At 34.4% G+C, this 16,844-nt stretch overlaps 3 protein-coding genes across 4 annotated transcripts; all 3 read left to right on the forward strand.

The window, feature by feature from the left end:
• Positions 1–44: 44 nt before the first annotated feature.
• On the forward strand, positions 45–4,036 carry LOC107029089 (plant UBX domain-containing protein 10-like). Its single transcript, XM_015230398.2, has 4 exons — positions 45–962; positions 2,916–3,086; positions 3,185–3,388; positions 3,582–4,036. Exons 1-4 carry the CDS (start codon positions 171–173, stop codon positions 3,810–3,812), a joined length of 1,398 nt encoding a protein of 465 aa, XP_015085884.1. The 5' UTR covers positions 45–170; the 3' UTR covers positions 3,813–4,036.
• Positions 4,037–4,610: 574 nt separating this feature from the next.
• LOC107028475 (probable serine/threonine-protein kinase WNK10) lies at positions 4,611–8,214 on the forward strand. 2 transcript variants are annotated; one of them, XM_015229550.2, is made up of 7 exons: positions 4,640–5,101; positions 5,976–6,013; positions 6,122–6,349; positions 6,450–6,670; positions 6,760–6,917; positions 7,003–7,396; positions 7,474–8,214. In XM_015229550.2, the coding sequence occupies exons 1-7, from the start codon at positions 5,015–5,017 to the stop codon at positions 8,106–8,108; spliced, it is 1,761 nt and encodes a 586-aa protein (XP_015085036.1). In that variant the 5' UTR covers positions 4,640–5,014; the 3' UTR covers positions 8,109–8,214. The 2 variants fall into 2 exon arrangements, with proteins under 2 accessions (XP_015085038.1, XP_015085036.1); XM_015229552.1 differs by lacking the exon at positions 5,976–6,013 and having other exon boundaries at positions 4,611–5,101.
• A 1,368-nt stretch (positions 8,215–9,582) lies between these two features.
• LOC107028474 (oligopeptide transporter 7-like) lies at positions 9,583–12,808 on the forward strand. Its single transcript, XM_015229549.2, has 7 exons — positions 9,583–9,814; positions 9,999–10,492; positions 10,574–10,671; positions 10,885–11,454; positions 11,525–11,780; positions 11,854–12,036; positions 12,112–12,808. The coding sequence occupies exons 1-7, from the start codon at positions 9,778–9,780 to the stop codon at positions 12,721–12,723; spliced, it is 2,250 nt and encodes a 749-aa protein (XP_015085035.1). The 5' UTR covers positions 9,583–9,777; the 3' UTR covers positions 12,724–12,808.
• Positions 12,809–16,844: the final 4,036 nt, after the last annotated feature.

Here is a 16,844-nt window from a genome sequence, read left to right on the forward strand (position 1 = left end):
GTCAGAGCCCATTTCTGGCTATAAATTAGAATCAATGAACTGATAAAACCCAGTCCATTTTCTTTTATTGTCGTTTCATCGAACAGTTAGAGAGCAATCATCGGAAAATTCTTAATGAACACATAACAAGCAAAAACTTTCACCGGAAACTTGTAGAGGAATCGGAGAAAATGGGTGATGTAGCTGATAAGATAGCGTATTTTCAAGCGATCACCGGGGTGGAAGACGCCGATTTGTGCACTGAGATCCTCGCCGCCCATGGCTGGGATCTCGAACTGGCGATCTCTGTTTTCACCTCGCAAAATCACCATCCTGCTACTGAGTATGCATCCGAACCCACCACCTCCGATACACCACCAACGAGCACGAATCAACCACCGGCAGAAACTGGACTCGTTGCCGGTGGCAGCGGCGGACCGCCGGGATTAGCTTGGAAGATTATTACTCTCCCCTTATCCATCATTTCCGGTAGTCTAGGATTGATTTCAGGTGCTGTGGGGTTGGGTGTATGGGCGGCAGGTGGTGTACTTTCGTATTCGTTGAGAATGATCGGTTTTAATTTGGGGCGAAATAGTGAATCCTCTTCACCTTTGGTATCTGTATCTGCATCAGCAGCGGAGGCAATGAGTTTCGTGGATGGTTTTGATAGGGATTTTGGGAGTATTAGGCCGAGTTTTATTGCTGAAGGTTTTATGGATGCTTTGCAGAGGTCTAGGCATGAGTTTAAGCTGCTTTTTGTGTATTTACATTCGCCTGAGCATCCAGATACCCCTATGTTTTGTGAAAGGACTTTGTGTAATGAAGCATTGGTAGCATTTATCAATGAGAATTTTGTTGCTTGGGGCGGGAGTATTAGAGCTAGTGAGGGTTTCAAGATGAGTAATAGCTTGAAGGCATCAAGGTTTCCTTTTTGTGCTGTTGTAATGGCTGCGACAAACCAAAGGATTGCTCTGCTTCAGCTGGTAAACAAAAAGTTATATGTGTGTTTTCTTTTATATTGCTGTATAATATGGTGCAGTTCTATTTTGGTTGAAGTACATGCAAATACTAAAGCCAGAACTAGAAGTTGCTTTATTTAGTTAGAGACTAGCTTTATATTACGTGTTGGAAACTATAAATTCTAGACTGTACAGGGATCACTAACTCAAAAGCAGTCAGCAGAATCATCTGGATAAACTTGGGATTGCTTGAGAAGTAAATCATTGAAGCTATTCCTTCCACAAGTTCAAGCATCTGTAGCTTTTTAGTGTGATAGAGTCCTCTATAACTTGTTAACAGTCTTTTATATTGGTTAACCCTGTATAGAAGAACCCATATGACATATCAGAAGACAATGCATGTGAAAATATGATTTTTTTATGGATTGCATGACTTTATTTAAGGACTTTGGTCGACAATATTGGACTGGGACAAAGAAATGATGACATTAAGTAGTTTGTTGACCTACCTAATTTTGCATGAGATGCTCTTGAGTTTGTCAAGCACTCAAGCCTCTATCGTCAGGCCTGAACTTTGTTCTGTTTCTTAGACTAATGGATTGGCTAGAAGCGTAGGATGTATTTGCTTACACACAATGCATATCAGCTGTTTCTTATGTCACTAATAATGAAGTACATATGAGGAAATGAGAGACTTTTTGTTAGCAACGTTTGTTAATTCAAGAGGATCAAATTGATTATGGGATATAAGATGATATGATTGCTTATCTACTCCAAGTAGGTTTTTCTGGCTATTTCTTTTAACTTCGTCATACTGTTATACTAGTAAGTATCTGGAAGTTTCTTTCAAATTATGTAGACTTATAGTGTGTCTTGGGTGTATATAGTTGTATGCTCATCTAAGATGATATCTGAGATTTAGATATGTTGATGGCTTATGGATGTTATGTCCCTCTTTTTGTTGCTTAATTATAACCTTGGATCATATAGAGAGAAATGTGGCTGATCCTATGACTCTATGTCACCTTTTTCCTACCCAGAGTCAAACCTTGCGCTTCCTGCATAGATATCAGTGCACGTATACTTATAAAAGAAATAAAAATCAGGGCTGTTCCATTCTTAAAAAAAAGTCGAAAAGATCAGGGCATATATGTATAAAGCAGTAATCTGGTTAGTATCTGCTGGCTTCTACAAACTTGAACCTTAAAGAAAAGGGAAAAGTAACTGTCACAAAAAAATCATTATTTTGGAACAATGTTCTAATATTTTTTGTTAAGTTAAAAGAGTGTGCATTGGTATGAATAATATTATTGTCTTTAGAGGAGGCTGATTACCTCTTGCAGACAACATTATCCTCAATTCTCTTCCTTTTTTTGGGTCAACCCCTAATTCTCTTTTACGTGTCACTGTTTCTTGCAAGCTCAGTTTCTTTTGCCTCCTTGTCTTCTGTTCTCAGTACATGTTCATGATGTTAGAAGCTATAGTTTTGAAACTAAACACCCCTTTGCAGTGTGGTCTGGGGATATCTCTTTCTGTCTCTAGCAACTATCTTAGAAGACCTTACATTGATTAGCACCGGTTAGCTTTTGGTCCTGTTTAATTTTGTGCTTCATTGTTTGGCCTAGTCGATTTGATTTAATAGGAAATGTTTTGTCATTCAGTGGGTACATATCACATGCAGATTTTTCTGCGGTTTTGAGTTAGATCTGTCCTTTCTTTTGTCTTAATCCTTCTTAGCTATCTACCATAAGCTAGATATTGAGGCTTGTGCCTTTTGTTGTGAAAAGCTAATTAAAGTTCTATTTTCCTTGTTATATACCAACAGAACTGCAAATTCATACCAGATACTATCTAATGTCTAGTGTAGAAGCGAACTTAAGGGCCTGCCTTTTTCTATTAAAGCTGCTTCATTGACCTCTCCTTTACTTTGATGGCTTTTTGTACATCATAGTCTGATCTCTGATGAGCACTTTGCAGGTTGAAGGGCCAAAATCTCCTGATGAACTGCTTACTGCACTTCAAAGGGTGCTCGAGGAAAGTGCACCTGTGCTTGTTTCTGCCAGGCTTGAAGCAGAAGAAAGGAGAAATAATATTAGACTAAGAGAGGAGCAGGATGCTGCTTATCATGCTGCACTAGAGGCTGATCAGGTATGTAGTTTTAGGTTTTAAAATAGGCTTTAGCAGTTCAATTTTGAGAAAGGGTACAAAGTAATTTGTGTGCTGCTGAACTGTTCATCCTATACCAGGCTAGAGAGCGTCAGAGGCAAGAAGAGCAAGAGCGGCAGGAAAGGGAAGCTGCTGAAGCTGAAAGGAAAAGAAAGGAGGAAGAAGAGGCTCGTGAAAGAGCAGCTCGTGAAGCTGCTGAAAGAGAAGCTGCATTGGCTAAAATGCGTGAGGAGAAATTACAGTCACTGGGCCCTGAACCTGCAAAGGGTCCCGATGTTACTCAAGTAATCATCTTGTTCTTGTTTCTTTTATTTAAACGTGCATCAGTCTATGTCATAATGCTAGATACAAGGTTGTTTCTATTGGTTTTGAGTAAGCAACGAGAAAACTTGCGAGTAAAATACACATATTAAATGCAGTAGAAATTGCAAATTTTCAGATGATTAAATTCTTTGTTGGTTTTGTTGTATCCTGCAGGTTTTGGTAAGGTTTCCTACTGGTGAGCGCAAAGAGAGAAGATTTCAATGTAGTACAACTATACAATCTCTGTATGACTATGTTGATTCTCTTGGATGCCTAGAGGTTGAAAAATACAGTCTCGTGTCCAACTTCCCTCGTACAGTCTATGGCTCAGAGAAGCTCGCTCTGTCGTTGAAAGATGCTGGATTACACCCTCAGGCCAGCCTTTTTGTTGAGTTGAACTCATGAGAACGATTGCTGTCTTGTGCTAGAGTTAATAACTTTTGTTGAAAATGGTTGTATGTCAATTAGAATTGGGCAATGAATTCAATTAGATGCACTTTTGTGTATTGTACCCTAGTTACTGCTTTAACGTTAAGTTTCTGTTAATAGATAATTGAATACATATATAGTTCAATTGTAATTGGCTGTAAATCAATGATCACTTAATCTAGCAGATTATCGTCATATTCACATGGAACTCCAGATTGCAAATGGATTCAGGTGCCAACTTTTGATTGCATACCGAAATGTTAAGACCAACCAATCACATATGTCTGGTTTATGTAAACAGGGTAAGTATATGTCGAACATAGATTTGTCTGTCTTGGAGTGAAAATCACCGAGAAATGTTACTCAAATCTAACAACTAAGAATGAGAACAAACCATCCAACAAGTACATGTAAGTTATTGTTGAAAAGAATACCAATTGAAATTGATTGATTATATATCAAAACAAGCGCCCGATTTGGCAAAAACAACTTTGCTGCTGATGGAATTGATGATGCCTGAAAGTTAACTCGAAAGTAGCAATGAGATTAGTCTAAGACACAAGCAGGCAAAGCTTGGAGAAACAAAAAAGTACAAAAATGGCTTCGCCCGGACTCGAACCGGAGTGTGTTAGACTGACGTGATAACCAACTACACCACGAAACTCTGTTGTTCAAAAGTGCCATAAAAATAATTTTACACACTAATTACGTTTAAGATTGTAATACGTGGCTAATTAGATGTTAAATCAACGGCGATTAGCAAGTTGATTATCTGAAGTTGACAAATTATTAACCCTTTAACTCAAAAACTGCCATTTTTCCAGCTGCTTCTCTCTTCTCCATTCCCCTAAATTCTCTATTAACAAACTATGATTTTTTAGGGATTTTGAGATTTGTTTGCCCTAATTAGTCTAGCTAGCTATATGCGTTTCAATACTGTGTTCGAATTGTTTATCAGTTGAATTCTTCAAATGGGGGTTCTCAATTTTTCCGGTTTAATTTTGCTGAAAGCTGAGCTTTTCCAATTCCAATTCCGATTTGGAAGAGTTATTGATTCCTATTCTGTCGCCTGTGAAGCATTTTCTGAACCTTTTCTTTGATTTCATTAATTTTCTTCTTCTCTAGGTTTACTTCTTTTTTTTGTGTTTTTTCTTTTTTTTGTTTCTGGGTGTGGAGAGATGAATTCTGCCTGTTCTTGGTTTGAAAAAGTGAAATTAGATGAACCTGAAATTGTTGAAGTATCACCAGACGAGAGATATATTCGGGTAATTTCTGTTTTTTCTCTTCTCTATGTATATTTGCCAAGTTTCTGTTTTTAGGATTATCTGATAACTCAACTGTAGGTCCTGCTTGTTGTACTTTTGTTCATTTCATTTTATAAGTTAATGCTAGAAAATTGTGGTAGTTGTATCATTTGATTTGAAAGTGAGTCTTGTTAAAAAGGGCTTATCCCATACAAAGGGTGAGCGTATTGCATTCAAGGGAGTGGTGTAGTCGTCAATGAAGTGGTTGAGATTTCAGGAGTTCCCTGTGGGGCTATTACACATATTCCCCCTGGGGTAGCTACAAGCATAAACCGGTTTAATAAATAACGTAGAGTGATCGCATGAATTATTTGCAAGCTTGCTTGCGCACACGTGAGGAAGTTGAATCTCTCTAAGAATGGAGAACCCCAAATGTGATATTGCTATAAAGCACTGTAAGGTTTATTAATCAACAAAGCAAAAATAAAATTCTTAAAAGATGAGATAAATTCAGAAGCACTTGTTAGATAAAATAACTAGGTGATTCTTCCATTTGTCTTAGCCTTGGTGGACAGTCACGCATGGTCATTAAAAAAACACGAAGGGTGAGTGTATTGCTATTGTTATTCCTTATGCTTGCCTTTCTGCAAAGGGTTCTTCAAGCACCTATGAAGAGAGTTGAGAGGTTCATGAAGTGTTTACTTTAGGTCAGAAAAAGCTTCAAAATCTTTATAAAAGGAAGAAAGATTGTCAATGATATTATAAACTCAAAATTTAATTTTGAGACATGATTGTGATTGGTTATCATATGATATTAATTTTGTTTCTGTTTCATTTGTGTAATTTTGTGGGTTTTGGTGGTATTGTCACCTTCTTTTTGTTTCTCTTCCTCCAGTATAGTGAAATCTTGGGAAGTGGAGCATTTAAGACTGTGTATGGCTCCGACACCCATCTCCTTTTATTTTTTGCGTTTTAAGTCTTACCTCATCATCATTATTCATTTTCAAGTTTTTAGCGATTTTCAAATCTCTTCATATGTAGCTATAAGGCATTTGACAATATTGATGGAATAGAAGTTGCCTGGAATCAAATTTGCATAGATGATGCTTTGCAGTCGCCTGAACATTTGGAGAGAACATATTCTGAGGTTCACTTGTTGAAAATGTTGAAGAATGAGAACATTATAAAATTATATACTTCATGGGTGGACGATGTGAACAAAAGTATTAATATGATCACCGAATTATTTAGTTCAGGAAGCTTAAGGCAGTGAGTACTACATTTCTTTCATATTTGCCCTTCTTATTTATCTTTCATGCAACCTCCAGATCTTTTTTTTCTTACATCTTTTGCGTTGTCTCCCTCTTAGCTACCGGACAAAGCATAAGACGGTTGACACAAAAGCCATTAAACATTGGGCTAGACAAATTCTCCAAGGTTTACATTATCTCCATAGTCACAATCCACCGGTTATACATAGAGACTTGAAATGTGACAATATATTCATCAATGGAAACCATGGAGAAGTTAAACTTGGAGATCTTGGATTGGCGACAATTATGGAGCAACCTACTGTTCGAAGTGTTATTGGTAGTTATTTGACTTAGACTTACTGTTTTGTCTCCATCAAAACTAATTGTTAACCCCTCTTGCCATTCTTTGTGTTTTCTCTTTATCAGGTACCCCTGAATTTATGGCGCCTGAGCTATATGATGAAGAATATAATGAACTTGTTGACATTTATTCTTTTGGCATGTGCATCTTGGAGCTAATAACATGTGAATATCCATATAATGAGTGTAGAAATCAAGCACAAATTTATAAGAAAGTCACGTCAGTGAGTTTTAGTTGTTTTGGGCTTTTACTGTTACTTTATTTTACTTGAAAATAATTGCAATGCTAAGGAAAATATTTGATTTCAGGGAATAAAGCCAGCGTCTTTAGCAAAAGTAGCAGATCCTCATGTAAAACAATTTGTCGAGAAATGTTTGGCCCCAGTATCAGTAAGATTGAGTGCAGCTGAACTTTTGGAAGACCCGTTTCTTTCATCTGAGAGCTTGAAAAACCCCGTATGTGATCATTTGCAGCCCACAAATTTTGTGCCTGAAGCACAAAGCTTGCCAAAGTCGATTTTCATGGATGTAGACCTTGCACAAAAGATATACAGTGGCATGTCCATAGAAAGCAAGACTGCATCTCCTCATTTTTCTAATCTAGAAATCGTGAGACGAAATGGGAGAAACGAATTTAGGTTACAAGGTGACAAGCATGATGATCGTTCAATTGTTTTTTCACTGCGAATAGCTGAATTGACTGGTATTTGATCATTCTTACAGAATAATACATGGAGTATTTGCAAGCAAATGTTTGACTCTTTTCTCTATTTTTAACAGGTCGGATCAGGCATGTGCACTTTGTATATTGTATTGATGCTGACACTGTGATGTCAATAGCTAGTGAGATGGCAGAGGAGCTTGAGTTGTTGAATGACGATGTGGCAACAATAGCTGAATTGATTACCGACTTCATTTTCAAACTCTCAACAATCCAGAAATATTCTTTTGGGAGTTCGTCTGCAGTGAATAACTTATCCGATGATTCAACTTTGATAATAGAAGATCCTATTGTCTGTGAAGGCATTACATCTTTGAATCAAGGGATAGCATCAACCTCAGATGTGGAGTATAACAACATTTTAAGGTCTCTTGGCAATGAGTCAGATAATATCAATGTCCACACTCAAAGCAACAGTAAGGGGAGTCTAGGTGATGCTGTAATGAGTGATTGTACCACCAAAACTTCAGGGATCTCCTCTGATAGCTTGCTGAATGTCATATCTAATGATTTCAGTTCTAACTCTCTTATCGACGGGGCAAATGACAAAAATCAATTGCACGATCTGAAGTCGGAACTTGATGCCATTGATATGCAGTATCAACAATCTTGTCGTGAACTCTTGAGAATGAGAGAGGAGGCAATTGAAAATGCTAGAAAGAAGTGGACTGGTAAAAATAAAATATGTACTTAGCTTGTTCCATTTTATTTTAGAGCAACTGTTTGGTGTACGTATTTTGGTTTTACTTCATTCTTTATCAAACTACCTAACAGTGTCAATGAAGTGAATTGTTTGTATACATGCTCCTAGTTGAGCCTTGGTGTTTCCTTTTGACTTGTGAGTTGCTCAACGGGAACATACAGCAAAAACATACCAAACCTTGAGGCTGTTTTCTAAAAAAGAAAGTGCACCATATCCACGTACAACGGAGAGAATGATAATTGAAAAATAATAAACAATATACTTAGATTATTGAAAACAATAAAATAAAAAACGATAAAATTCAACAATCAAGAACTACAAATCCAATAAAAAGTGAAGTGTTTTACACATTGCAACTGAAGGAAAGAAATTTCTGATATGAATAGACTTTTACCACACCTTAAGGCTTAAGTGACGATAAAATTGAATGCATTTCAAGTCTTAATGCACATGACTAAGATTACAATTACTTTGACGTTCAACATAAACATTATTAATGTAAGATGAATCTAACTCTTAATCGATCATAGAAAACAAAACTCATTTGGTCGATTCATCTTGATATTATACATAGTTCATTGACTAATGTAAATAAATGATCATAAATTTCCTTTGTTCTGATAAGTCTTTATAAAAATAATGTTAATGAAAATTTTGAATTGTACACGTTCGATAAATAGCCAATTATAGTCTAGTTTTTATTCATGTTATTGAAATTTCAAGATATTGTCGTAGACTTTTTTATATGGAATTTGAAATTATAGGATACAGTTATTTTTTGAAATTTCGTTAAGTCAATTCGACTTTTGTCTATATGCATATATACTATATAGTTTTAAAAATTTTTATTTAGGTGGTCGTTTTCAAGTCACAAAAATAAAACAAAATACAAGTTGGGTAAGTAATTATGATGGACCACAGCAGTCATAATCACATGCATATATAGACAAGATATAATTAAAAGCAAATTCATAATTTGCATTAGATGTGTTTAATTTTTAAAATTTTTGATATTAAACTGATTATATCATCAAAATTATGAATTATGTTGAAGCATTATGACGTGGCAGAACTTGATCCAAATAACAATATACTACTTGTAACTTTTTGTTTTTTAGTTGTGAAGAAAAAATGTCACCTTCATGCATCTTTTCAAAGAAAAGATACTACCGTTCTTCAAACCATCTATTTGTTACACTATCAAGTATCAACATAGTAAATTATTCTCCCTATTTCAATTTTTTTATATATATGATCTAAAATGAATCTAAACATGTGCATGATTATAATTTAGTTAATTAATGATTAAAGTGGATTTTTAAAGTTAAAGTTGCTTGATCTGTATAGTAATATTTATTGTATGCGATCTTGCGATGTATTTCTATAAAAGATTATTTTCACAGCCTATCGTGTTACGTGTTAGGTAGAGAGATTCTTCCACGTTTAAATACAAATTCTAATGAATCTAAACCACCATTTTCCATTGGCTCTTCTCTCTCTCTGTACTATTCAAGCATTCACCTAATCCAATAATACAGAAACAAAAATAAAATAAAATAAAAGATTCTTCAAAATTTGAATGCAAATATATAGGTAAGAGGTAATAATTCATATATATCATTTGTCACATACGAAAAGAAAAAAGAAAAAAATTCAACCAATGGAAGAATCTGCATCAGAAATCAAGACTCCTCTGTGTAAGACTCATTTTTCTCCGAAACAATTTAATTCTTTGTTGCTTGAATTCTTTAAAAATGTCGATATTAGATCCTAAAAAAACGAATCAGTTTTTATAGGATCTAACACGTTGTAACAACATTTATGAAAGGATCCGAAAGGTGTATTTCAGATCCAAAACTGAAATCTCTCTCTGTTTTGTAGTATCCAATTTTGATCATGGCATTGCATCAAGCTCTAATGTTAAAGTCAACAAGGATGATGAAGACGAAAATTCTCCAATCGAACAAGTTGCTCTTACTGTTCCAACAACTGATGATCCTTCATTACCTGTTTTAACTTTTCGAATGTGGTTTTTAGGGACACTTTCTTGTGTTTTGTTATCATTTCTGAACCAATTTTTTTGGTACAGAACAGAGCCATTGACAATTACAGCAATTTCAGCTCAAATAGCTGTGGTTCCTTTGGGTCAACTTATGGCTGCAAAGATAACAAAAAGGGTATTTTTGCAAGGATCTAAATGGGAATTCACTTTGAATCCAGGCCCTTTTAATGTTAAAGAACATGTCCTCATCACCATTTTTGCAAATTCTGGTGCTGGAACTGTTTATGCTATTCATGTTGTCACTGCTGTTAAAGTCTTTTATAAGAAAGACATTACCTTCTTTGTTTCTCTTATTGTTATCATCACAACACAGGTAATTAATCGTAACGACTAACTGACGATGATGATGATGTATATAACTTAAACTTTGTTAATAAGATATTTTGAATGGTAGGTGTTGGGATTTGGATGGGCTGGAATTTTCAGAAAGTACTTGGTTGAGCCAGCAGCCATGTGGTGGCCTTCCAATCTTGTCCAAGTCTCATTATTCAGGTAAGTTTTGTAAATAATTGCCACAAATTAGTGAACTGAATTGTAGTTCAAACTCGTAACACTGTGATTCAAATTATAACCATAGGATGACCGTGATGTCCCATAGGGGACTACTCTGTTTCACACGAATTGATTGCCAAATTCACTATTCACATATTATTATACATCTGTCAGCGCTTTTTAGTTTTAACATAGAGCTTCCTTCATTTGCAGGGCTTTACACGAGAAAGAAGAACGTTCTAAAGGAGGGCTAACGCGTACTCAGTTCTTTATAGTAGCCTTTATCTGCAGTTTTGCATACTACATTTTCCCTGGATATCTCTTTTCAATGTTGACATCTTTGTCATGGATATGTTGGATCTTTCCAAAATCGGTGTTTGCCCAACAACTCGGTTCGGGCCTAAAGGGGCTTGGAATTGGAGCTATAGGCCTTGATTGGTCCTCTATTTCGTCCTACCTTGGAAGCCCATTAGCTAGCCCATGGTTTGCTACAGCTAATGTTGCTGCTGGATTCATATTTGTTATGTATGTTTTGACTCCAATATGTTACTGGTTAGATATCTTCAAAGCCAAAACATTCCCAATTTTCTCTGACGAAATGTTCACTTCCAATGGCCAAGTTTACAACATATCAAGTATAATTGACTCTAATTTCCATCTTGACATTGATGCCTACGAGCGACAAGGACATCTTTATCTTAGTACATTCTTCGCGGTTACTTATGGAGTTGGCTTTGCTGCTCTCAGTGCTACTGTCATGCATGTTCTCTTATTTCACGGAAGGTAAGAAATAAGAGTAGTTATACATGAAAAAAAGAGAGAGTAATGTTATAACGAGTTTTATGGATTGCAGGGAGATATGGGAGCAGAGCAAATCAAGCTTCAAAGATCAGAAAATGGACATACACACTAGACTAATGAGCAAGTATAACCAAGTACCTGAGTGGTGGTTTTGGTGCATTCTTGTCGCGAACATTACACTCACTATCTTTGCTTGTGAATATTACAATGAACAACTTCAGTTACCTTGGTGGGGAGTTATTCTAGCTTGTGTCATTGCCTTTTTCTTTACCCTTCCTATAGGAATCATCACCGCCATTACCAACCAGGTAACAAGGATCAATCAACTATCTGTAACAGAACTGTCACTTAAATACTTATATATATTTTTGAACATTGCAGACACCAGGGTTGAATGTCATCACGGAATATATCATAGGATACCTTTATCCAGGATATCCGGTCGCTAACATGTGCTTCAAGGTCTATGGTTACATTAGTATGACTCAAGCTATAACTTTCCTCCAAGACTTCAAGCTTGGCCATTACATGAAAATTCCTCCAAGAATAATGTTTATGGCTCAGGTAAGCTACTCGCTATAATGGATAATATAGATGATTCTCTTACGTATTTACAATAGTAGAAAATGGACACTGCAGGTAGTAGGTACTCTAATAGCAGGGTTTGTGTATTTGGGAACAGCGTGGTGGTTAATGGAAACGATTCCAGACATATGCGACAAGACATTGTCCAACACGGTGTGGACTTGTCCTTCGGATCATGTGTTCTATGATGCATCAGTGATTTGGGGTTTGATTGCACCAAGAAGGATTTTCGGAGACTTGGGAACTTATGGGATGGTGAATTGGTTCTTCTTATTTGGCGCGATAGCACCGGTACTTGTGTGGTTAGCAGCCAGGGCATTTCCTAAGCAAGAATGGATCAAACTGATTAACATGCCAGTGCTAATAGGAGCAACAGGGATGATGCCACCAGCCACGGCTGTGAACTACACAACCTGGATCATCGTGGGGTTCTTGTCTGGCTTTGTTGTTTATCGATATAGACCAGATTGGTGGCAACGACATAACTACGTTCTTTCGGGTGCACTTGATGCTGGTTTGGCATTTATGGCAGTTCTTATATATCTGTGTTTGGGCTTGGAGAACATAACTATTAACTGGTGGGGAAATGATCTTGATGGATGTCCTTATGCTGCTTGTCCAACAGCTAGAGGCATTGTTATAGAGGGTTGCCCTGTTGTTTATTGAATTGTGAATAACAACCACAAATTTGCATTTGTGTAAATCCCATTTTCTTTAATACAGTACATCATTGGTTGTTGAGTCAACTTCAGTTGGAGAATTTTATCGAGAATTCGTCAAAGTAGCTGCAGCTAAAGCTATAGAGTTCATAAAACCCATAACATACTTCTATCCCACTAAACCAAATTAAAGCGCAGCCACTTCCTCCAACTCAACAATATGGGAAGAAACAAGATAAGTAAATGTTGGTGCATCATCAAATACAACAATGTGATTAATGCAGTTAGGCTAGGCTGCTACTCACAAGAATCAAATAACAGCCAATCTTGGCTTCCGCGAATATTGTTTGGAATCTATGTGAAACTAACTTAAGAACTGCAAAAGATAAGCTGGCCAACACTTTCCTTTCCAAACTCTTGTGGTTGGTCATTCACACATTTAGACGTCTAACCTGCAAAAGAAGTTCAAAGCAGAGAACGGGAAAGAAAAATCATTGAAAAATAATACAACATGACCACACTCTTCCAAATATAAACAAATTTGAAATAGATTTCAACTTCTCACACTTTGTTGTCATATGAACTCGACTCAAGAAATAACTAGACTGCCAGAAATGCTTTATGCACAAACGAAATAGTCAACAATCTGAGAAAAGTATAGTCAACAATCTATCCAAGCTCCTTGTAGATTCAATTATCAGAAATACATTTGCAAGCATAAACTCTAAGAGTTACTCTCATCAAAACATTTAGTACATATTCCAATGGATTCCAGTTTTTTTATATTCTATTGTCGAGTAGGAACAATTCTAGTTCAAATATCAAAGTTAACAAATGCTTGCACTTGAATCTAGACTACCTTAGAATCTACACACTCTCTCTCGCTTTTACATGTAGCTATTAGCACCAAACTAGTTCAGAAGCAATATAGTTCAAAGATATCCTTCGCATGTGCGTGTATTTGAAATAACAAACAAAAATTGAAAAGAAAGTACTCTTACAAGTTATTTCTAACTCAATTGTTTTGATACAAACTTCCTTTGCTGCATTCTGTGTCTCTTCCATTGGAAAAGGACAAACTAGACTTTCAATGTAGAATTGCACACATCCACAGTAATAACAGTTAGTAACATCTGAATATACAACTGAGTCATCTTTTGAATTGTATATCATGGAAGTTGCTCCAAACATTGACACTACTTGGCCTTTATTTGACACTAGTTTCTGACAACGTGCGTTGCACGTTTAATTTTTACTATTGTTATATAATTTAAAATTGTGCTATCAAATAGAAAATGTTTAAATAAACAATATTAATTTTACCATTTATATTTCATGTATCAACAAAAATAAATAAAAAGGAATTTCGCATTTGGCATCAAGCAAAAAGTATGTGAAATTAATTAATATAATATAGTCTCCTTTAACTTTGTATAAGTCTTTTTTTATGATCTAAATATCAGTGATAACCTTTTATAGCCATAAATGAATATTAAAAATACATGCACACTTATTGATAAGATTGTCTATTTTATTTTAATGAGAAACGATAGAGTGAAATATTTACATTAAAGTAAGGTTCTAAAATTAAAAGACAGTACTATCAAAATTATACAAGATTAAAAGCAATTACATTTAAAATATAAAACTGACAGATATATAATTTAAACACTGAACTTCATACATACATCTATTTCAAAAGCTCATAATAATAGCTAAAAGATTACAACACCACAATGAGTTTATTAGAAATGCAAAAGAAATTAGAAACAACAATAATCTTCGTGAAGGAGTATATATATCAAAAGAGATATGAGGACTTGGCATGTCTAAAAAGAAGTCTTAAAGTTCTTCAACCCACCTCATTTATTCTATTTTTTCATGGCTTTTTTGCCTATCATAGATGGAATAGTTTTTTTATTATCAGTTGAATGGCAATTTCTTTCATTTTCCAATGGTTATCACTAGTTCTTAAATAGTAGTAAAAATGTCTGTTTAAATTCTATATTTTTCAGTTCTAAATAATAGTCTTTAATATATAAATAGATGGAAAGATGAAAAATAAAAATCATAGTTAAACTTAATAAGAGAAGTAACATTACCACAAATAATTATTGCTTTGAACTTGGAATCTAGTCTAGTTTGAATGAATAATTAAAAAGATGAAAACACAAATCATTGTAATTAGTAATAAATGAGGCAATTACAAGTCATCTTTATAATTTATTACTAATTCATTCATATGTAGTATCACATTTTTAATATCTTAGTAATAATAAATCAAATAAATAAAATCAGTGGCATTAATCAAATAAATGGGGGGTCACTCTTTTCATATGACAGTAATTATTCTAGCATATACATGTACAATCAAAATATGTCTGTTCACATTCCAAACATTTAATTATTTGTTTATATTTTAATTAAGAAATAATTAAAGAAAATACAAAAGTCATCTGCATTTTTATTAAACTGATACAATTTAACATTTAAACTAAATAATTAAATGCTTTTATAACATGTTAATTTATAGTAAGGGTAAAATTGTAATTCAACTTTTAACTTTCTTTGTTCCCTCTTATAATAATACTAGTTCTAGAAACGTGCGTTGCACGTTTGTTCCCTATTACAATATAAAATTTATTGCCAGTATAAAATCCTCACTAGTAAATTTAAAATTAATATCCCAATAGTTTAGACATAAAAAAATCTGAATAATAGGTAATAATAAAAGAAAAGCAATAACAACTAATTTTTAATTATGAAATATTAATATGAATGTCTCCGAATATTCTCTATGATGTATATATAGTTAATCCTTCACTACATACATCATAATAATGAATATAACTTTTACACTCTTAACTTTTCCCATAATCAATCTCCCATGTTAATGCAATTATGGTATAACAACCTTTTGTATGCCTCTATCAATATTATATGTGGAGGCATAGGAACTCTTATTGTGCACACTTGAACATACTTATTGAAAGAATAAGAAATCACTCTTCTCTTGTCATTGTCTTTTCATAACTAAAAGTCTAAGACATTGTGTTTGATTGTAAAGAAAGAGAGTGTTGAGATGAAAATGATTATCAGAATGGTTTTTTTCATCTGTCAATTTATAGTGAAATTCTTGATTATCAATCACACTAATGGAAATACTAAGTTTACTTGAAAACAGAGTTAAGTAGAAAAAAGAACAATGAAGCAAAGTTAAATAGACGGATCTAAAAGGAATTTCATTTTAAGCTAAAAAACAACATGACACACAACAACTCAGGAAAAAAGTTATGTTGTTGATTGAAAAAGTGAATTCTCTACAAGAAATCATCAAGTTCAAACATACAATGGCAACCATCATTTTCTTATGTCATCACTAATGAGATCACTTCTGCAGCACCATATGCAACAAAGCCTAATTAGGAAAGTACAATTATCCTCTAGGCATCGTAGTCACACGGGAGGAAAAAAGACTCAATTTTTTTTCCAATATATTTGCTTAGGAAATAAATAAAAAAAAACAAAGAAAGAAAGTAGAGAACTATGTACCTGTCCTTACAACTTTGTTTCCAAATAACAAATTATTTGGACGCATCCTTCATCTGGTTAGCAATTCACGCTTCGTTTGCTCAGCCATTTTAAAATCCTTGCGACAAATATTTGGAAACCTCTTGATGCCATTTAAAAGTACTTCAAGCGCACTTTTTGACAGTCATAGTAACATGAGAGAAAAATAAAAATAAGTTAACGTGATATAGTCCGAAAAAGGAAAAATAAATTTAGAAACCATAGAAAAGAAAATGGGATAAAAATATACCAGTTCTTGAAGTGAACCGTTTCCACAAGTAGAAGATTTTGCGTTTGAACCAGTATATGAATCCTAATTACTAAGAAGATCTATCTCGGACTTTCGATTTCTAAGTAGATGTATAGTCGCATAGGAGATTGAAAGGTCATAACTTCTGGGAATTTGAAAGATGAACGGCTAATTAACTGTATATGATTATTAGCATTAGTATAATGATTTATTAATATGATAGCATTATTATTTAATAACTTATTAATTAATGTTTTTATTTTTTTTTAGTTGAAGGGTGAAATGGTAATTCAACTTTTAAGTTTTGA

Source organism: Solanum pennellii, chromosome 8 (genome assembly GCF_001406875.1).
Source record: "Solanum pennellii chromosome 8, SPENNV200".
Classification (NCBI taxonomy): Eukaryota; Viridiplantae; Streptophyta; class Magnoliopsida; order Solanales; family Solanaceae; genus Solanum; species Solanum pennellii.

Bases quoted from the DNA above. Each gene is read 5' to 3' on its own strand.
- LOC107028475 (XM_015229550.2), top strand. From the start codon at position 5,015: ATGAATTCTGCCTGTTCTTGGTTTGAAAAAGTGAAATTAGATGAACCT. The intron at 6,671-6,759 runs GTAGTTATTTGA...TCTCTTTATCAG, and splicing joins TACTGTTCGAAGTGTTATTG to GTACCCCTGAATTTATGGCG. The intron at 7,397-7,473 runs GTATTTGATCAT...TATTTTTAACAG, and splicing joins GCGAATAGCTGAATTGACTG to GTCGGATCAGGCATGTGCAC.
- LOC107029089 (XM_015230398.2), top strand. From the start codon at position 171: ATGGGTGATGTAGCTGATAAGATAGCGTATTTTCAAGCGATCACCGGG. The intron at 3,087-3,184 runs GTATGTAGTTTT...ATCCTATACCAG, and splicing joins CTGCACTAGAGGCTGATCAG to GCTAGAGAGCGTCAGAGGCA. The intron at 3,389-3,581 runs GTAATCATCTTG...TGTATCCTGCAG, and splicing joins AGGGTCCCGATGTTACTCAA to GTTTTGGTAAGGTTTCCTAC.
- LOC107028474 (XM_015229549.2), top strand. From the start codon at position 9,778: ATGGAAGAATCTGCATCAGAAATCAAGACTCCTCTGT. The intron at 10,672-10,884 runs GTAAGTTTTGTA...CTTCATTTGCAG, and splicing joins GTCCAAGTCTCATTATTCAG to GGCTTTACACGAGAAAGAAG. The intron at 11,455-11,524 runs GTAAGAAATAAG...TATGGATTGCAG, and splicing joins GTTCTCTTATTTCACGGAAG to GGAGATATGGGAGCAGAGCA.